This window comes from Salmo salar, chromosome ssa17 (assembly GCF_905237065.1).
Source record: "Salmo salar chromosome ssa17, Ssal_v3.1, whole genome shotgun sequence".
Taxonomy (NCBI): Eukaryota; Metazoa; Chordata; class Actinopteri; order Salmoniformes; family Salmonidae; genus Salmo; species Salmo salar.
The window spans coordinates 35,408,252-35,430,595 of NC_059458.1; the positions used below are offsets into that span (position 1 = coordinate 35,408,252).

General features: G+C 42.0%; 2 protein-coding genes across 2 annotated transcripts in view; both read right to left on the reverse strand.

Moving 5' to 3' along the window:
- Window positions 1-22,344, reverse strand: part of LOC106575979 (zinc finger protein OZF) — a 154,439-nt gene that overhangs the window by 105,234 nt on the left and 26,861 nt on the right. The window lies entirely within an intron of this gene.
- LOC106574881 (zinc finger protein OZF) lies at window positions 13,028-17,945 on the reverse strand. Its single transcript, XM_045698567.1, has 3 exons — window positions 17,850-17,945; window positions 16,619-16,875; window positions 13,028-14,534 (listed from the first exon to the last, which is right to left on the reverse strand). Exons 2-3 carry the CDS (start codon window positions 16,716-16,718, stop codon window positions 13,339-13,341), a joined length of 1,296 nt encoding a protein of 431 aa, XP_045554523.1. The 5' UTR covers window positions 16,719-16,875; window positions 17,850-17,945; the 3' UTR covers window positions 13,028-13,338.

The window sequence follows — 22,344 nt, forward strand, 5'->3', positions numbered from 1 at the left end:
CTTCAAGTTTAGCACTATATCCACACGTTTTAATTATCTTTTTAATGATGAAGGGGGAGATTGAATTTACAATGGGGGTTGGCAACTAGGTTTGGCCTCCAGTCAATTTGTTACCTAACTTGTTATCAGGTTTCAGGTCAGACCCAAGTGCAGACTGTGTAGAAGTAACAATGTTTATTATAACAGTGGCAGGCAAACGACAGGTCAAGGTAGGCTTGGGTCGATAATCCAGAGTAGTGGGGCCAAGGTACAGGACGGTAGGCAGGGTCAGGTCAGGCAGAGGTCAGTATAAGGTACAGTACAGCAGGCAGGCGGGCTCGGAGTCAGGACGGGCAGGGGTCAAAACCAGGAGGGCGAGAAAAGAGAGACTGGAAAAAGCAGGCGCTGAGACACAAACCGCTGGTAGGCTTGAACAAGCAAGACACACTGTCACAGACAGACAGAAAACACAGGTATAAATACCCAGGGGATAAGTGGGGAAGATGGGCAACACCTGGAGGGGGGTGGAGACAAGCACAAGGACAGGTGAAACAGATCAGGGCGTGACACTTGTAGCTGGTCGGCGGGCCAGAACATAATTAACCTGTTAACAAATAGTCTGTAGCTGCCCAATTCATAGTCCTACACAGTGTAGGCTACACTACACATTTAACATGTGGTTAGTGGGCTAATCAATTCAATGACCATAACATAATAATGTTGATCTGATTACAGTGGTAAAATCACCCATGTCTATATTATTTAAAAAAAATATTTAACCAGGTAGACTAGTTGAGAACAAGTTCTCATTTACAACTGCGACCTGGCCAAGATACAGCAAAGCAATGCGACACAAACAATAACACAGTTACACATGGAATAAACAAATATGCAGTCAATAATACAATAGAAAAAGTATATATAAAGTGTGTGCAAATCAGGTAGGATAAGGGAGGTAAGGCAATAAATAAGCCATAGTGGAGAAATAATTACAATATAGCAATTAAACACTGGAGTGTGCAGAAGATGAGTGTGCAAGTAGAGATACTGGGGTGCAAAGGAGCAAAAGAAATAAAATGTATAACAGTATGGGGGATGAGGTAGCTGGGTGGGCTATTTACAGTGAGGGGAAAAAGTATTTGATCCCCTGCTGATTTTGTACGTTTGCCCACTGACAAAGAAATGATCAGTCTATAATTGTAATGGTAGGTTTATTTGAACAGTGAGAGACAGAATAACAACAAAAAATATCCAGAAAAACGCATGTCAAAAATGTTATAAATTGATTAGCATTTTAATGAGGGAAGTAAGTATTTGACCCCCTCTCAATCAGAAAGATTTCTGGCTCCCAGGTGTCTTTTATACAGGTAACGAGCTGAGATTAGGAGCACACTCTTAAAGGGAGTGCTCCTAATCTCAGCTTGTTACCTGTATAAAAGACACCTGTCCACAGAAGCAATCAATCAATCAGATTCCAAACTCCACCATGGCCAAGACCAAAGAGCTCTCCAAGGATTTCAGGGACAAGATTGTAGACCTGTACAAGGCTGGAATGGGCTACAAGACCATCGCCAAGCAGCTTGGTGAGAAGGTGACAACATTTGGTGCGATTATTCGCAAATGGAAGAAACACAAAAGAACTGTCAATCTCCCTGGCCTGGGGCTCCATGCAAGATCTCACCTCTTGGAGTTGCAATGATCATGAGAACGGTGAGGAATCAGCCCAGAACTACACAGGAGAATCTTGTCAATGATCTCAAGGCAGCTGGGACCATAGTCACCAAGAAAACAATTGGTAACACACTATGCCGTGAAGGACTGAAATCCTGCAGCGCCCGCAAGATCCCCCTGCTCAAGAATACATACACAGACCCGTCTGAAGTCTGTCAATGAACATCTGAATGACTCAGAGGACAACTGGTGAAAGTGTTGTGGTCAGATGAGACCAAAATGGAGCTCTTTGACATCAACTCAACTCGCTGTGTTTGGAGGAGGAGGAAAGCTGCCTATGACCAAGAACACCATCTCCACCGTCAAACATGGAGGTGGAAACATTATGCTTTGGGGGTGTTTTTCTGCTAAGGGGACAGGACAACTTTACCGCTTCAAAGGGACGATGGACGGGGCCATGTACCGTCAAATTTTGGGTGAGAACCTCCTTCCTTCAGCCAGGGCATTGAAAATGGGTTGTGGATGGGTATTCCAGCATGACAATGACCCAAAACACACGGCCAAGGCAACAAAGGAGTGGCTCAAGAAGAAGCACATTAAGGTCCTGGAGCTGCCTAGCCAGTCTCCAGACCTTAATCCCATAGAAAATCTGTGGAGGGAGCTGAAGGTTCGAGTTGCCTAATGTCAGCCTCGAAACCTTAATGACTTGGAGAAGATCTGCAAAGAGGAGTGGGACAAAATCCCTCCTGAGATGTGTGCAAACCTGGTGGCCAACTACAAGAAACGTCTGACCTCTGTAATTGCCAACAAGGGTTTTGCCACCAAGTACTAAGTCATGTTTTGCAGAGGGGTCAAATACTTATTTCCCTCATTAAAATGCAAATCATTTTATAACATTTTTGACATGTGTTTTTCTGGATTTTTTGTTGTTGTTATTCTGTCTCTCACTGTTCAAATAAACCTACTATTAAAATTATAGACTGATCATTTCTTTGTAAGTGGGCAAACGTACAAAATCAGCAGGGGATCAAATACTTTTTTCCCCCACTGTACATATTTTATTGTTATTTAACCTTGATTTAACTAGGCGGTTCTTATCGACTTAAACAAATCCACAAGGAGTCAGTAGAAACCATATTTGTTTAAGCAAGTCAGCCATATCAGCTATGCTTTTTAAAAAGGCAGGAAATGAGTCCGAATGAACTGCCAGACGAGGCTCCGGTGGCTGATAGCCAAGTGTAGCAGTGGTAAGGATTCACTCCATGGTGCTGAAAGCAAAGCTCAAGCATTATGTTGGACTAACTAAAATTCAAATGGTTTATTTGAGCTGTTCTTGCCTTAATATGGACTTGGTATTTTACCAAATCTTCTGTATACCACCCAGTGGTGTAGCTTCAGCCGGTGTGGTTGCACCAGGGCCCGCGGTGTACATGAGCCCGGTGACGGGCCCGGATCTACGGAGCCACGGGCCCCCAACGTAATTTGAATTCCGCCCTACCATGGCCAATTATTAATTGTTGACGCGAGTCCATCATGCCCACGATTTGAGGAGAAGCTCTTTCTTTAATGTCGGCTATATGATAAATTATCCCACTGATGGTTTCACCAACAAAATGTTTTTTGTCACTACATAATTGGCTAAATAAATCATATTACTCAATAGTTTCAATACCACGTTAAGATAATGAAATGCATTCTTGGATTCATTGTGCAAATACTCTCTAAAGCGTTGTTGTTTCTGTCATCGTTTAAAGAAACAGTTGAGCTAGCTATCAAGAGACAACGGGCGCAACATTTTTTTAGAGAATGTTGAGAATAGAATATTACGGATTTAAAAATCAGCAATGTATCAACACAAAAGTGGAGCCCAAAAGAGCAAGGCCAAAAATTAGAACGCAAAGGAGGTATCAAAACGTGTTAAATTAGATTCAAATGCAGTTCGATTCAAATGCAATTAGATTCAAATGCAGTTCAAGTACAGCCATTGCTAGCACAAGCAATGTAGTGGGACAAGAAGAGGATGTAGGTTTATCGTCGCCAGCAGCTGCTTTTAGCGGGTCAAGTGAGCCAAGGCCAAGCTGTTCCTGTCACGTCCTGACCAGTAAAAGGGGTCATTTGTCATTGTAGTATGGTCAGGGCGTGGCAGGGGGTGTTGTTTTTGTGTGTTTTGGGGTTGGTTTGTTTCATGGGGATTTGTTCTAGTTTTCATTTCCTATGTTCATTTTCTATGTGTGGCCGAGTATGGTTTCCAATCAGAGGCAGGTGTCTTTCGTTGTCTCTGATTGGAAACCATACTTAGGCAGCCTGTTTTTTCCTGTGGGTTGTGGGTGGTTGTTTTCCATATAGTCTATGTTACCTTACGGAACTGTCGTGTGTCGTTTTGTTATTTTTTGTTTAAGTGTTCACGTTACTCTAATAAAAGAAGATGAGCACTCTATACGCTGCGCTTTGGTCTGTTCAATACGACGGTTATGACAGGACCACCCACCAAAGAAGGACCAAGCAGCGTAAGAAGGAGCAGCAGGAGGAATGGACATGGGAGCAGATATTGGACGGCAAGGGATCCTGGACATGGGAGGAGATCCAGAAGGGATGGAATCGCCGTCCATCGGAAGAAGTGGAGGCAGCAAGAGCAGAGCGGTGATGAGAGGAGGCTCTGGGGGGGGCACAAGGGGAGTTGGGAAGAGTCAGGATGGAGTCCTGAGACAACTTCCCGGGCTTACTATGAGGAGCAAGTGATGGAGCAGACACCGTATTTTGCGGTGACGCGCACTGTGTCGTCAGGGCGCATACAAAGGCCGGTGCGAACTGTGCCCGCACCCTGCAGTGATCGAGCAGAGTTGAGTATCCAGCCAGGGCGGGTTGTGCAGGCCGTGCGCTGCAGACCTCCAGTGCGCCTCCAAGACCCAGTGGACCCTGTGCCTGCTCCGCGCACTCTACCGCCAGTGTGCCACCATAGCCCAGTACGCCCTGTTCTTGCTCCCCGCACTAGCCCGAAGGTATGTGGAACTAGTCTGGCGCCTCCTATACCAGTCCCACGTAGCAGACCTCCAGTGCGCCACCATAGCCCGGTAAGGCCGGTGCCTGCTGTGAGCACACGGTCCGAAGTACGTCTCCCCAGTCCGGTGAGACCAGTTCCAGCGCCCCGAAGGAAGCCTCTAATGATGGTCAATGGTCCGACGTCTCCAGCAATAATCCATGGCATGAAGCCTCCAGTGATGATCCATGGCCCGGAGCCTGTAGTGTTAATCCATGGCACGAAGCCTCCAGTGATAACCCATGGCCCGGAGCCTCCAGTGATGATCCATGGCGCAAAGCCTCCAGTGATTATCCATGACGCGGAACCAGTAGTGATGACCCATGGCACGGAGCCTGCAGTGAAGGTCCCCAGTCCGGAACCTACAGAGACGCTCTTCAGCGCGGAACCTCCAGCGATGCTCCTCAGCCCAGAGCCTTCAGCGGTGGTCTGCAGCCAAGAGCCTTCAGCGGTGGTCTGCAGCCAAGAGCCTTCAGCGGTGGTCTGCAGCCCAGAGTCTTCAGCGGTGGTCTGCAGCCCAGAGTCTTCAGCAACGGTCTACAGCCCAGAGCCTCCAGCGGGGGTCGGCAGCGCAGAACGGGAGCTACGCCCGGAGCCAGAGCCACCTCCGTAGTGGGAGGATTGGCGAAGGTGTAGCACAGGAACCGTCGTTGACGGTGGCCACACTCCCTTCCCTCCCTTTAGGTTTGGGGTTGTTTTGTGGGGTTTTTTGTTTTGAGGTGCAGTCAGGGTCTGCACCTTTGGGGGAGGGGGGGGGGGGGTACTGTCACATCCTGCCCAGTAAAAGGGGTCATTTGTCATTGTTGTATGGTCAGGGCGTGGCAGGGGGTGTTGTTTTTGTGTGTTTTGGGGTTGGTTTGTTTCATGGGGATTTGTTCTAGTTTTCATTTTCTATGTTCATTTTCTATGTGTGGCCGAGTATGGTTTCCAATCAGAGGCAGGTGTCTTTCGTTGTCTCTGATTGGAAGCCATACTTAGACAGCCTGTTTTTTCCTGTGGGTTGTGGGTGGTTGTTTTCCGTATAGTCTATGTTACCTTACTGAACTGTCGTGTGTCATTTTGTTATTTTTGTTTAAGTGTTCACGTTACTCTAATAAAAGAAGATGAGCACATGCTGCACTTTGGTCTGTTCAATACGACGGTTATGACAGTTCCATCGTACCAGACGAAGCAACTTTGACAGAGGAGGATACAGGTTGTCAGGTATCGGCGGATACGAACCTGAGCACAAGCCAGGCCGGACAAGCTTTCCCCAGGCCGGGCGAGGAGGAAGAGGAGCAGGACGAGCTAGAATTGTGGCGGCTGAGGAAACAGGTGGAAGTGGGACAGACAGCCTTTTTACCTATCCAACTGACATTATGCAACAAATGTGGATCCAAAAGTTAAACGGCACGTTATTTATTAGGCTCGTGTAAACCTACTGTCCCATTCCAAAGAGATGACGAAAAAGCTGTGTTTTTCCTAGTCGTATTACACCACTACAACCAAGGCTGGAATCAAACTACCACGTACATGGTTATGTTATTGGGCCAAGCTAGATTAAGCGTATTGTGAGCCTTTCTGGCTGTTCGGAGATCGGAGTGCCCCTTCCTTGCAGCAATTTTAGAAAATGTGAACGTCGTCTCCAAAATGCTACAGGCCACAGACGTAGACCTGCACAGGGCAGTTAGCCTACTCAAGGACATTATAGAGGTCCTGTCCGGATTCCGGCATGATTTTGAGAAGGCCAAAGTCACTGCAAAAACCCTTGCCGACAAATGGGGAGCTCAGAAGGCATTTTAAGACACTCTGATGAGCTATGCGAGGACGAGCGACTGTCTGATGGGGAGAGTAGTTTTAGAGTCAACGTCTTTAATGCAAACCTTGACATCGTTATTCACCAGCTGTCAAACAGATTTAAAAGCCTGCGGGCAACATCGAGTCCGTTTGACTCCATCCATCCCACTACCCTGGCCAACGCAGATGATGATGTGCTCTACGAAACGGCAAGCCGGCTGGCTGAACATTACAGCAAAGATATATCAGCAAGCTTGGGGTGGCAGGTAGCCTAGGTCCTCATGGTTCCCCACTGTTAGATCTAAACTCAGCAGAAAAAGAAGTGTCCTCTCACTGTACAACTGAGTTTATTTTCAGCAAACTTAACATGTGTAAATATTTGTATGAACATAACAAGATTCAACAACTGAGACATAAACTGAACAAGTCCCACAGACATGTGACTAACAGAAATGGAATAATGTGTCCCTGAACAAAGGGGGGGTCAAAAGTAACAGTCAGTATCTGGTGTGGCCACCAGCTGCATTAAGTACTGCAGTGCATCTCCTCCTCATGGACTGCACCAGATTTCACAGTTCTTGCTGTGAGATGTTACCCCACTCTTCCACCAAGGCACCTGCAAGTTCCCAGACATTTCTGGGGGGGAATGGCCCGAGTCTTCACCCTCCAATCCAACAGGTCCCAGATGTGCTCAATGGGATTGAGATCCGGGCTCTTCGCTGGTCATGGCAGAACACTGACATTCCTGTCTTGCAGGAAATCACGCACAGAATGAGCAGTATGGCTGGTGGCATTATCATGCTGGAGGGTCATGTCAGGATGAGCCTGCAGGAAGGGTACCACATTAGGAAGGAGGATGTCTTTCCTGTAATGCACAGCGTTGAGATTGCCTGCAATGACATCAAGCTCAGTCTGATGATGCTGTGACGCACCGCCCCAGACCATGACGGACCATCCACCTCCAAATCGATCCCGCTCCAGAGTACAGGCCTCGGTGTAACGCTCAGTCCCTCGACGATAAACGCAAATCCGACCATCACCCCTGGTGAGACAAAACCGCGACTCGTCAGTGAAGAGCACTTTTTGCCAGTCCTGTCTGGTCCAGCGACGGTGGGTTTGTGCACATAGGCAACGTTGTTGCCGGTGATGTCTGGTGAGGACCTGCCTTACAACAGGCCTACAAGCCCTCAGTCCAACCTCTCTAAGCCTATTGCGGACAGTCTGAGCATTGATGGAGGGATTGCGCGTTCCTGGTGTAACTCGGGCAGTTGTTGTTGCCATCCTGTACTTGTCCCGCAGGTGTGATGTTACATGTGGTCTGCCACTGCAAGGACGATCAGCTGTTCATCTTGTCTCCCTGTGGCGCCGTCTTAGGCGTCTCACAGTACGGATATGCAATTTATTGCCCTGGCCACATCGGCAGTCCTCATGCCTCCTTGCAGCATGCCTAAGGCACGTTCATGCAGATGAGCAGGGACCCTGGGGATCTTTCTTTTGGTGTTTTTCAGAGTCAGTAGAAAGGCCTCTTTTGTGTCCTAAATTTTTCATAACTGTGACCTTAATTGCCTACAGTCTGTAAGCTGTTAGTGTCTTAAACAGGTGCATGTTCATCAATTGTTTATGGCTCATTACACAAGCATGGGAAACAGTGTTTAAACCCTTTACAATGAAGATCTGTGAAGTTATTTGGATTTTTTATCTTTGAAAGTCCAGGTCCTGAAAAAGGGACGTTTCTTTTTAGCTGAGTTTAGATTAACTCTAATCATCCTTCTGGAAATCAGACTTTTAAAATCTAGACTAGGACAAGTCTGAGACTATTTTAAACCGTGTCTGAGATAAGCCATTTTAGTTAGTACAGTTTAAAAGTGCAATTTATTCAAGGATTAGGCTCAATCTGTGTCCGGGGAACTGCACCATAGAGTTTACTAGACGAATGAAGTGACGATCCATTCAGACCAGCCTTACTGATTGAACTTTCATAACTACATTTGTGCAGTTGGAAGTTCTTCTGTGATGTGTAATGTCATAATTCAACACAGCAATAGACTGTGTCATAACTTATGGAGGTCAAATTTATGAAGATAATTTATAGCTAGAACCTGGTTTTACCATGAATAACAGATTTCCCATCTTCTCCTCTTCTTCATCTTTAATGATGACATTCAGCTCCAGTGTTTGATTACAGTCTTCCAGCTTCAGTGATGCCATCTCTGGATCCTGCAGTGCAAACTGGGCTCCACTGTCACAATCAGGACCCAGTGACTGTAGGTTTGTACTCAGTGTGGAAGGAGAAAGGCAGTCTGGGTTTGTACTCAGTGGTAATCTGGAAACTCTGGATAGGATGCTAATCCAAAATAGAGGTCTGAGCTCAACCTCCTGGTCCTCCTCTGTGCATTCCACCCCCTCTCATTGTACTGTATGCATGAACATATTTTGATAAATGGCTTCCTAAAATGCTGTGGTGCTTACGAACACAATAGGAAAGGTTGTGGTAGATGTGGGCCATCACAGGTGAGTTCACAGCTCTTCCACTCTGAACAATGGGACATGGAAAGGGTAACACAAGCTTCCTCTCTGGTTCCATTCCCCAATAGTAAGTGGGTCATACTTGAATTGTGGTATTCATTTCGTCTCTGGACTTTTGCACCATAGAAAACTTTTAAATGATTTGAATTTGTTTTGTTTTATTTCACTTTTATTTAAATATGAAAGGAGGCTAGCTAATTGGCATGTAGAGGTGTAGTGACATGCATTGGGTAGATAGACATTTATATGATTTAGCATGCTATGAATTAAACAAAAACATTTTCTGTATAGATAACCCATTGACTGAGCAGCACAAATGAATGTAGAATATGAATTTGTCATTAGCGGATCAATCAAGTTCAATGCCGTTATCCAAATACATTATTCATCAATGACAAAAATAATACATCTAGTTTTAAAAGACAATTTAATAAAAGAGTTTCAAAGTATCATTAAAACAAAATTCGCTTAGGGAGAGATCGAAATTGACAAATGTTACCTGGAGAAAAATGAGGGTTTAGTAATTTGTACATTTATTTCAGGGGAGGGTCATGTCATTTGGAATCAATTAAATGTCATATTTCTCAGGGTTTGAGAATTAGTTGCTTATTATATCATGATGCCTCATCCCTGATTCTCTGCTGGGTGAGCAATATCAAGTGTACCAAGTGTAGTCTCAATGAAACGATTGTTAAGTTCTGAACGAACAGAGTATAAACAGACGGACAACTAGTAAAAGCACAAACCAGATTTATTCAACCCGCTGGATGCTTCAGATGAAAATACAACATACAAGTACATTATTATACCTTCCAACTAGGCCGAGTCACCACTCACAGAGATAATCAGTCTGTATTGATAAGATGACCTAAGTCTGTTCCTCTTACTGGTATTGTTATGGCCCTGACTGAGTCCAGAGCAGCGTGAGGTGTGTGAGATAGGACTGTGGTTAGTGTCGTTGGGGTGGGCCCCAAATGATTGTGCCATTATCCAATACATAGGCTACCGCACATTACACACAGAAAAACATAAAAGCCCATGCTCTTTTGGGTAAATACATGAAACTAGCTCCAGTAGGCTAATCTTTGAGTGTGGACTGTATTATATTGTATTATCTGGACTGGAATTACTCACCTCTTTCATTCCATGAACTGTGGAGAGAACATGCCAATCTGGTGCAGGACATGCGGCCTACAAAGTTACAATTATAAGCTAGCAAATGTGATAATCATTTTGAAATATACTAGGGACTATTTTACATTTGTATAATTAGTAGGTAGATGCATATGGATTCATAATATTTCCCCTCATGTTATTAGCCTACCTCCTTTTTCTATGGTTGCTTCATTCCTTCCTGACTTTCAACAGTTAAATAAGTCCTGTTGTCCTCATCTTTATTATTGTAATGACATGCTTGAATAATATAGGACTACAATATAATATAGGACTACAATAAGATGCAGACGGCTTTCTCTTCACGAAGATTGAATGGTTATGGGTCTGAATCAATAACTGCTATATATTCTACCACCATTGAGCGTTCCCTCTTTAAAACTACCCATGAGTTCGATTGGCTGCTGTAATTAATATTCAGCAAAAAAAGAGCTTTCTTCTCTCTTCCAATAGTCTGTTAGTAGAAGAAATGCGAGTCCAAGAGCTAAGGAGGGTTTAAGGAGAGGCCAGCGGAGCACAGGTGCGTATTGCACAAGAGACAGAGGCTATAAGTTATTAGCTTATTATGCATAACCCATTATTAATAATCTTAATACTGTGTTGACTTTATTAACTGAAAGAAATAGGCTACCACATCACACACACACACACACACACGGAAAGTATTCAGACACCTTGACTTTTTCCACATTTTGTTACGTTACATAATCTACACACAATACCCCATAATGACAAAGCAAAAACGGGTCTTTAGAAATGTTTGCAAAAAACCCCAAATAAATAAATAAATATATATATATGAAGCTTGGCATTCAGGCCAAAGAGTTCAATCTTGGTTTCTTCTGACCAGAGAATCTTGTTTGTCATGGTCTGAGAGTCCTTTAGGTGCCTTTTGGCAAACTCCAAGCGGGATGTCACGTGCCGATTGGTGGAGTGCTGCAGAGATGGTTGTCCTTCTGGAAGGTTCTCCCATCTCCACAGAGGAACTCTGGAGGTCTGTCAGAGTGACCATTGGGTTCTTGGTCACCTCCCTGACAAAGGTCCTTCTCCCCCAATATCTTAGTTTGGCTAGATCGGCCATTAACTTGATACTTGTAACCTCACTTTTGAGAAAATGGACTTTGAATATTTTGGTACCTACTGGAGAGCTCTTCTTTGCCCATTCAGCATCGTTCACACCCTCTTAAGCTTTAGCCCCACAGCTAAATGGCTAACATTGGCTTGCTTGCGAGCTACTTCCAGACACAAATGAGAGGACACCCAACTGACCATTTTACTCGCCCTAGCTGGTTAGGCTGTTGTCATGTTATCCAGATCGTTGGTGACTAACTGTGCTGTAGGCAACAATTTATTTACGCTTTTTTGCAGATGTTTACTGACTCTGGCCATATTCAACTGGTGTTGAGCGTTCATAAATTCATCAGTTATTCTGCGCTCCGGCATACTCAGACTGAATTTACAAATGCAACTGAAATAGTTACTTGCATAGTGGAGTCTTTTGTTAAGACATGTAGCTAGCTAGGTAAACAATTAACCATAATCCCAACTCATGACGTTACTACCCTGCATGAATCTGCAGGTAGCTAACCAACCAGGTTTAATGTTAGCTAGCTAACATTAGGCTATAACTAGCAAAGCAAATGGCTCTGAGATACAAATAATAAGATCATACATGTAATGTAAGCTAGCGAGCCAGCCAGCTAACGTTAGCTACATAGCTAACAGTACACTTTAGCTTGAAATGAAACCACTGTCAAAATTAGAAACGTGTAATATCTGAAAGTCTAGCTAGCTACATTATCTTACCCGTATTCATCATGGATGGATGGATGCGTCTCCCTGTCACAGATGCCTTGTTTGCCCTTAGTTTGAAGATGTAATCCAGAGACATGGGTTTTCTCCATCTCCTTAGCTAACATACTCTAATTCCACTGATTTCAAACTCGGTCCTCCAGAAAAGTGGAGAGCAACACTTATGCAGAAGTACCAACTAGGCTCGTAATTTAAACAAATGTATTCGTATTTACAGATGGCACATCACAGACTATACTAAAACAATTTTTTAGCACGGCTGTGCTGCGGTCATAGGTAAGAGTACCGTAGATCAGCACAGCCATGCAAAAAAAAAAAAAAAGTTGTCCACAACCTCTAGTGAACATTTGCTTTTATACAATGGGTTACCCAATTAATTTTTTTTTTTAAAACAGGTCAAACAGTGCAGCTGGAATAACAGCAAAGTAGCTGCATCTGCATTTGTTTAAGCTGTTTTGGATTTCACATGGCATAGAAAATGTGCTCTCTGGTCAGGATACTGTTCAGAGAAGCTAGCCATCTACACAGCAAACACAATCATTTCAAACTGACGCTGGTAACACAGCAAACTAGCTGCATTTCATGTCGTTGTACCTGTTTTTCTATCAACATTTCTTTGTATATATCCATAAAAATCACACTGATTCATGATTTTGACTGTCTGAGAAAAGATGTCCGTTCATTCTATTGGATAGGTTGCCAGAGACTCGATCCAGTCAAAGTATTATTATTCTGTATCTATGGATGCGACCAAGTCGTTTGTTATCACTTGCTTGATCGCTAGCTAGCCAACTACGGCTAACAGTCATGTGAAACCGTGTTAGTAGAATAACAGCAAAGTAGCTGCATTTAATTTATTTTTACTTGTTTTTCTATTGACATTCTTTGTATATATATATATATATATATGCTGAAAACTGATCATCACACACATGCTGTGTCTACTTGCTCATTCACACAGAAAACTACAGAGGGAAGCAGTACTACACAGTCAACCATCAGACTCCATTGTTTCAACAAGAGAAACCTAAGAGGATATTCAACACTAAGGGCCAAGGTCATCTCAATATCTTTGCAGTAGACGCTAACAAAACACACCAAAACTGACAAGCTGCACACTGATCAGTAAAGAGAGGCTAACATTCTGTAATGCTCCTTTTCCTCTGCACAGTTCTCTCACAGTGAGAAACAATAGGATTACAGTAGTGTTCCACACTTTCTTCATTTGATCCAATTCACTTACCACTTCTTTAATGAGAATTAAGTGATGGAGTGACTTTAATCTTAGCTGGTCTGAGAGAACTGTTACCAAAAAAGGATACTTTAAAACGGGTCCATTGTCAATCCCCCGAAAACGTAAGATTTTAATATGCAAAAGTCTTGGCTTGTGTGTATCTGTTGGTGTGGTTCTCTCCTGTGTGTGTTTTCTGATGAACTGTTAGAGCACTTGATGTTGTGAAACATTTACCACAGTCAGAACAAGAGTAAGGCTTCTCTCCCGTATGTGTACGATGGTGTGTTTCTAAGTTTCCCAGTCGAGAGTAACTTCCCCCACAGTCAGAGCAGGAGTATGGCTTCTCTCCTGTGTGCACTCTCTGATGAACTGTCAGAGCACTTGATGTTGTAAAACTCTTTCCACATTCAAAGCAGGAGTAAGGCTTCTCTCCTGTGTGTATACATTGGTGTTTCTTTAAGCTGCTGTGTCGAGAGAAATTCTTTCCACAGTCAGAGCAGAAGTAAGGCTTCTCTCCTGTGTGTATACGTTGGTGTGATTTCAAGCTGTCCTGTAGAGAGAAACTCGTCCCACATTCAGAGCAGGAGTAAGGCTTCTCTCCTGTGTGTATTCGTTGGTGTTTCTTTAAGCTGCTGTGTTGAGAGAAACTCTGCCCACAGTCAGAGCAAGAGTAAGGCTTCTCTCCTGTATGTATACGCTGGTGACATTTTAATGTATCAATTTGGCTGAAACAAGTCCCACAGTCAGAGCAGAAGTAAGGCTTCTCTCCTGTATGTATTCGCTGGTGACTATTTAACTTATCCAATTGGGAGAAACTCTTTTCACAGTCCGAGCAGGAATAAGGCTTTTCTCCTGTATGTAAACGTTGGTGTATTTTTAAGTTGCTCCGTTGAGAGAACCTCTTCCCACAGTCAGAGCAAGAGTAAGGCTTCTCTCCTGTATGTATTCGTGCATGTGCTTTTAAGGAATCCAATAGGGAGAAATTCTTTCCACAGTCAGAGCAGAAGTAAGGCTTCTCTCCTGTGTGTATATGTTGGTGTTTTTTTAAACTGCTCATTTGAGAGAATCTCCCCCCACAGTCAGAGCAGGAGTAGGGCTTCTCTCCTGTGTGCACTCTCTGATGAACTGTCAGAGAATGTGATGTTGTGAATCTTTTCCCACAGTCAGTACAGGAATACAGATTCTCTCCTGTGTGTATTTTTAGGTGTATTTTTAGCTTTGATAGAAATGGGAAAATCTCCTCACAATGTGGGCAGTGGTGAGACCTCTTAGCTCTGTGATCATCCTGCAGTTGCTCTCTGGATGTAGAGAATGTCTCAACGTGACCTGTGTGAACAACATCAGAAGAAAAAAGTCAGTGGTACAAATATTATGAACACCTGCTCTTTCCATGACAGACTGACCAGGTGACAGCTATGATCCCTTATTGATGTCACTTGTTAAATCCACTTCATATTGGTGTACATGAAGGGAAGGAGACGGGTTAAAGAAAGATTTTTTTTTTTTTTTTTAAACATTTTAGTCATTTAGCAGACGCTCTTATCCAGAGTGACTTACAGAAAACAGATTTAAATGCCTTTGAACAGGGTATGATTGTAGGTGCCAGGTGCACCGGTTTGTGTCTACAACTGTAATGCTGCTGGGTTTTTCATGCTTAAAATTTTCCCATATGTATCAAGAACAGTCCACCACCCAAAGGACATCCATCAAACTTTACAACTGTGGGAAGCTTGAGTCAACATTGAGTCAAAACTGGCCAGCCTCTCTGTGGAATACTTTCAATGACTGGAACGAATTGCAAAAAAATAAATAGAATAATTAACAAAAAATAAAAATAATAATTAAAAAAATAAATATATATATATATAATTTTTGCTGAAGCTGGAGACTTATAATTTTCCTCACTAACTTTAAACATCAGCTATCTGAGCAGCTAACCGATCGCTGCAGCTGTACATAGCCCATCTGTAAATAACCCATCCAAGCAAGCGCTGTGTGCATATTATGTGTGCCAAATAGGTGCTGTTAGATTACAGGAAAAATGTTCTGACTATTTGGAACAACGTAAACAACACCAAATAAATTATAAGCATAACTGAGTCTGTTGAAACGTTTGGTTAAGCCTTTATTACAGCATAGCAAAGATTAAAAAAACAGCTGAATTTTTAAAATTGTTTATCCGACATGTTGCGTGAGGCTTTGTGCTCACGGAATCAGTAGGCTATTAAAAACAAACAGGCAACACAAGCAGGATCGGTCTTATTTCTGCAGATATACACTACCGGTAAAAAGTTTCAGAACACCTACTCATTCGAGGGTTTCTTTATTTTTAATATTTTCTACATTGTAGAATAATAGTGAAGACAAACTATGAAATAACAGATATGGAATCATGTAGTAACCAAAAAGAAAAGTGTTAAATCAAAATATATTTTATAGCCATTGTTTGTCACACGTTACTGGCTCAGACCACTGTTTTGGGAAACTAGTACCGGTAAGTTTCATTATGAAAAATTATCTAAACGGGCAAATTTATGAACGCGAGGTGCTTTATCTATTACCTAGAACACAAGTTGACTACAGCTGTTTAAAAAGTCACTTAGCAGAATGCTATCAAAATGCTAACAAGTACTAAGGAATCCTCATAGAGAATACTAAATGCTAATGAGCGCATTGCAAACATTTTGTGTAGTTTCTGACAAACTATACAAATATACAGGTAACTGAAAAACACTACTCAGTTTGCTGCACCCCGAAACGAATATTAGCCTGCAGGGCTCTTGATCCAGGAGGGCATTCTCTGCTGTTACCAAGCGAATGCTTGATTTTAGAAGAAGCTAACCACTTAGCTAGGTAGCTAACTAGCTACTAAATTAGCAAACCATTTAACACATTGTAGACTGTGAACTTAACAGATGTAAGATATCTAGCTGGCAAACATTTAGTTGTGAATTCCATACTGTAATTAGATCACCTGGCGCATGCTGCACAACAGTGATTGACTCACAAGGCTCTGGTCTCTTCTCGTTGTGTTCTTGTAACAAACACCACGTGACTGGGGACTACTGTAAACTACATAATAATGTGAAAGATGTAATGAAGAAAACAATGTTCTTTATCTCCTAACGTACTGAAAATTTACATTAGTCATTTAGCAGACGCTCATATCCAGAGCAACTTACAGTAATGAGTGCATACATTAATACTTTTTTCATACTGGTCCCCCATGGGAATCGAACCCACAACCCTGGCGATGAGAGGACCATGATCTACCAACTGAGCTACACAGGACAGACATCTACCTTCTCAATGAAACAGTTCATCATGAAACAGTTCTACTGCAACTTTTCATACACAGTGGGAAGTTGGAATGAATAACACAAACTTAGTTAGATAGAACCTGCTCTTACCATGAGAAACAGATGTCCCAATCTTCTCCTCCTCTTCATCTTTAATGTTGACATTCAGCTCCAGTGTTTGACTGCAGTCTTCCAGCTTCACTGATGCCATCTCTGGATCCTGCAGTGCGAACTGGGCTCCACTGTCACAATTAGGACCCACCCAGTGACTGTAGGTTTTAGGTTTGGACTCAGTGTGGAAGGAGAGAGGCAGCCTGGGTTTGTCCTCACTGTTGATGTTACCGGTCTCAGACTTAATCTCAGTCGGCCTGTAGTAATAAAGACAAAACGGACACAAAAGTTAAATGTCTTGGCAGTTCAGGTACATTCTATATTCTCTAAAAATATATATTTTTTTTCTTGTTCAATTATCTAATTTCAACATGTCAGGTAGCTAAGCATTGACAGCAAAACACTAACGGACATTTGACAAGTACACACTATAAATTAGACTACACAACGTAAGTGCACTTAATCTATAGTAGATTTCCCAAATTCACATAAATGACAAAAACCATTTAGTACAAGGTTGCAGTTTGTTTTAGGCAGCACTATGTACCATTTTACGGCAAGCGGTACCAGAGCGTCAAGTCTAGGTCAAAAAGGCTCCTTAACAGCTTTTACCCCTAAGCCATAACACTGCTGAACAATTAATCAAATGGCTGCCAGAACTATTTGCATTGACCCCCATAAGGTCAACGCTTGTTGTATTCGGCATGTGACACATTTGATTCTCCCGAATAATCTTCTCTTCACTGTATTATTTCACTCAAAGACCAATTGTATTTCCCGTTCACACCAGTAACAATTATAGATAAAGATGGAAACTGAATGTGTCTGAATATTACTACACATGTAGAAAACTGATCATCATTACATTCAGCTTCAAAACAGTAGTGAAACCGTAAAATTGCCTCTCTTTGACGCAGACAGAGTGGGCACCGCCATTTTCCCAGCTCGTGAATTTTACACAAAACGACATGTAAAACAAACTCCGAAATCTCAAATAAATTGATTCTTTATTAAATTACCTTGACGAAATGATGTACATCCACTCAGGCAAACCGAAAGTCTCTAACTAGCTAACGTTATGTAAATTGAACATTATTTTTTATCACGTTCCTCACTCACTCAGTTTGACACAAAAATAGAACATAAAACCTTAATTAAACGTGATAATACCTTAACGTTTTTTATGACATGTTCTTTCGATATTAGAAAGTTTAAACGTGCTATTACATACCTGTAACAATGAATTTGAAACGGAGACAAAAGTAATCGACTCTACTGCACAATTCTGGCACTTTCTTTGTTATGAAGAATGATGCGCGCCTGACCGGAACTTCCTGTTCTCCCACAACAGCCACAAAGTTCCTAAACCAAGAGACGCAACAACGCGAGACTTGCGAGAACGCTTGGGAATCAGACCAAGCCGGGGTTTGAGAAGTTAATGAAAGAAGTGAACAATTCTGACGCTTTTGCAGCGGCTAATGGGGATCCTAATAAATACCAAAAAGATTAGTAGGTTGATACTCTTCTTCCAACATCAGTAAAAACGATTGAATTTCCTCCTTCTTTCCATCTACACACGGTTTAGTGCTCCAAACACTCCAGGAATCTTCTGCATAAGAAGATGAACCTCATTGTCCGAGGAAACTCCAGATATAACACATTTTGTACGACCTTTACATAACACCTTTATTAAACTCACCAGATCATTTTCTATCAATGAATGTCGACTTGATGAAGCAATAAGGCACAAGGGGGTATGGTATATGGGCAACACACCACGGCTAAGGGATGTTCAATACACAACGCAACGCGGAGTGCCTGGCCATATGCCACAAACCCCAGGGGTGCCTTATTGCTATTATAAACTCGTTACCAACGTAATTAGAATAGTAAAAAGTAATGTTTTATCATACCCCTTGTATATGGTCTGATATATTACGGCTTTCAGCCAATCAGCATTCAGGGCTTGAATCGGGTTTATTATTGTAAATAAATACCCTTTGCGCATGTGCATAACTATAGCTAAATCCGACAGGAGAGTTTGAGAGATGAAAGCTGGCAGAGGATCTCGAAATCTCTGAGCAAGAAACATTTGGATGAACATAAAAAAAAAAAAAGAATGTTAGGCTAATTTATGGAAATTGTGCAGTTATTATGTGCCAGATTGTAAGACTACAGCCGTTATAAATGACCTATTTGCGAGATTGACTTGTCATTTCAAAAGACATAGGCAACAGACTAAAATCTGGGTTTATGTTTCTAATTACATTTTGACATAGTTTGCTTGGATAAAGGCAGGTAGCCTGATAGACCTACATATCATTTCAGATAGTCTACAGTAGCCTAGACAAGATGTAGGCAAGATGTAAACTGAACGATTTAGCAGCTTGCTTACTTCAAATTTCCAGACGAATTTATTCAACATGAAAGCGAGGCAATTTCTCAATTACCTGCTGGAATAGGCTACTGAGGGATGGGCTCATAATTTCAATCACTGAATTAAATATGAATAATATGAATATTAACTGAATATGGTTGTCAACAACAGCCAGTGTTTTTTAACATTTGTTTTACCTGTAGCCTAATCTGACTACTGTTACTGTCAATCTAATGCGTTCATAATAAAATTAATAACATTTCTGTTTGAAAAAGCTAGCCTTAGCTTTCCTAACTGATTGAGTATATTGGTTCCTGACTTTCCTGAAAGGTTGCATATCACGGTGGCTATTCGATGCTAGTGCAGAACGCCACAGGATGTTTTTGTGCTGGTCAAGGGCAGTCAAGTCTGGGGTGAACCAAGGGTTATATCTGTTCTTAGTTTTACATTTTGTGAATGGCGCATGCTTATTTAAGATGGATAGGAAAGCACTTTTAAAGAGCAACCAGGCATCCTCTACTGACGGGATGAGGTCAATGTCCTTCCAGGACACCCGGGCCAGGTCGATTAGAAAGGCCTGCTCGCTGAAGTGTTTTAGGGAGCGTTTGACAGTGATGAGAGGTGGTCGTTTAACCGCGGACCCATTACGCACGCAGGCAATGAGGCAATGATCGCAGAGACCCTGATTGAAGACAGTAGAGGTGTATTTAGAGGGCAAAATGGTCAGGATGATACCTAAGAGGGTGCCCATGGTTTCGGATTTAGGGTTGCAACTGGTAGGTTCCTTGATAATTTGTGTGAGATTGAGGGCATCTAGTTTAGATTGTAGGACGGCCGGGGTGTTAAGCATGTCCCAGTTTAGGTCACCTAACAGTACGAACTCTGAAGATAGATGAGGGGCAATCAATTCACATATGGTGTCCAGGGCACAGCTGGGGGCTGAAGGGGGTCTATAACAAGCGACAACGGTGAGAGACTTGTTTCTGGAAAGGTGGAATTTTAACATCAGCACTCCATTATTGTTCAGACCAGCCATACCCAGGTGCATGCTGGTCAGCTTAATGTTTACATAGCCGGTTAAGAGAACTAACCTAGCAGGTTGGGATAATTCACATGGCCAGTTTGGAGAATGAAGTTAAGATTAGGAAAATGGTTAGGATAATTAACGTGGCAGGTTAGGATAATGAGGTTAAGGTTAGGAAAAAGGTTAGGGTTTTGCTTAGATAAAATGCTACAGTTGTCAAACAATCAACTGGTTGTGCAACAATCAAATCAGCCACACAAAACGGTCTTGAGTGGCAACAAATCTTCTCAATTAGCTGATTCACTTTCCATACACCCACCTCTGTTGATCCTCCCACTTCAGTCAACACGCCCACTTTCAGACACAATCTATATATGCTGTTACCAAAGACTCTTGCTTATGGCTGGCTGAGCTAGCTAGATTTTTCTACCCAGAGACCACCAAAGAAAATTCTGATTGGATATTTTTTTCTCTTCAGTGTTAACCCTTCTCTTTCCAACAACAACTGAAGAGATGAAATCAGATTTTTTTTTACAATTATTGTTAAAACGAAATACAAATTAAAAAAATTGTAATGATGAAATACAAAGTAAAACGAAATTTTATTTAAAAAAATATATACATTTTTATCAAGCCTTAGCCTTCTCTGAAGGCCCTCATGGTTCCCCACTGCTGAGATCTAGATTAAATCATCCTGATTTAAAATCTAGACTAGTACAAGTCTGAGACTATTTTAAACCATGTCTGAGAAAATACATTTCAGTTAGTACAGTTTAAAAGTGCAATTTATTCTAGGATTAGGCTTAATCTATGTCCACAGAACTGCACCATAGAGTTTACTAGATGAATGAAGTGACGATCCATTCAGACCAGCCTTACTGATTGAACTTTCATAACTACATTTGTGCAGTTGGAAGTTCTTCAGTGATGTGTAATGTCATAATTCAACACAGCAATAGACTGGGTCATAACTTATGGAGGTTTAATTTATGAATAGCATTTATAGCTAGAACCTGGTTCTACCAATGTTCTCCTCTTCTTCATCTTTAATGATGACATTCAGCTCCAGTGTTTGACTGCAGTCTTCCAGCTTCACTGATACCAACTTTCGATCCTGCAGTGCAAATTGGGATCCACTGTCACAATCAGGACCCAGTGACTGTAGGTTTATACTCAGTGTGGAAGGAGAGAGGCAGGCTGGGTTTGTACTCACTGTCAATCTGTCAACTCTGGATAGGATCCCAGTTCTTAATAGAAGTCTGAGATCAACCTCCTGGTCCTCCTCTGTGCATGCCACATCCCCTCCCATTGTTACGGAGTGTATGAACACATTTTGAACAATGGCTTCCAAAAATGCTGTGGTGTTTACTAACACAATAGGAAAGGTTGTAGTAGATGTGGACCATCACAGGTGAGTTCACAGCTCTTCCACTCTGAACAATGGGGCATGGAAAGGGTAACACAAGCTTCCTTTCTGGTTCCATTCCCCAATAGTAAGTGGATCATACTTGAAATGTGGTAGTAATTTTGTCCCTGGACTTTGGCACCATAGAAAACACTAAACAAATAAAATAAAAAAATTACAAATACATTAGTTTTATTTCACATTTATTTAAATATGAAAAATGTCCTTTATACTGCAAAACATTATTTGTATGCATTGTAGAACATACTGGGGGCTAGCTAATTGGCATGTAGAGGTGTAGTGACATGTATTGAGTAGATACATAGACATTTCAATTATTTTGCATGCTATCAATTAAACAAACACATTTTCTGTATAGATAACCCATAGGCTGAGCAGTAGAATGTAGAATATGTATTTTGTCATTAGTGGATCAATCAAGTTCCATGCAGTTATCCAAACACATTCTTCATCATCAAGGACGAAAATAGTACATCTAGTTTTAAAAGACAATTTAATAAACATATGTAGTAGTTTCAAAGTATGTATATCATTAAACAAAAGTCACTTAGGGAGAGGTGAAATTTACACAATTGTTCCCTGGAGGAAAATGAGGGAGTGTCATTCTTTTTAGATTTCAGTCAAGGGGAGGGTTTAGTATTTTTTAATTTAGTTCAGGGAGTGTCATGTAATTTGCAATCAATCAAATGTCACCTTGCTCAGGGTTTGAGAATTAGTTGCTTATTATATGTCATGATGCCCTTCCTCCCTGATTCTCTGCTGGGTGTGCAATATCAAGTGTGCAAAGTGTGGTCTCAATAAAAGGATTGTTAAGTTCTGAACGAACAGAGTAGAAACTCAGATGGACAACTAGTAAAAGCACACACCAGATTTATACAACCTACTGGATACGTCAGCTG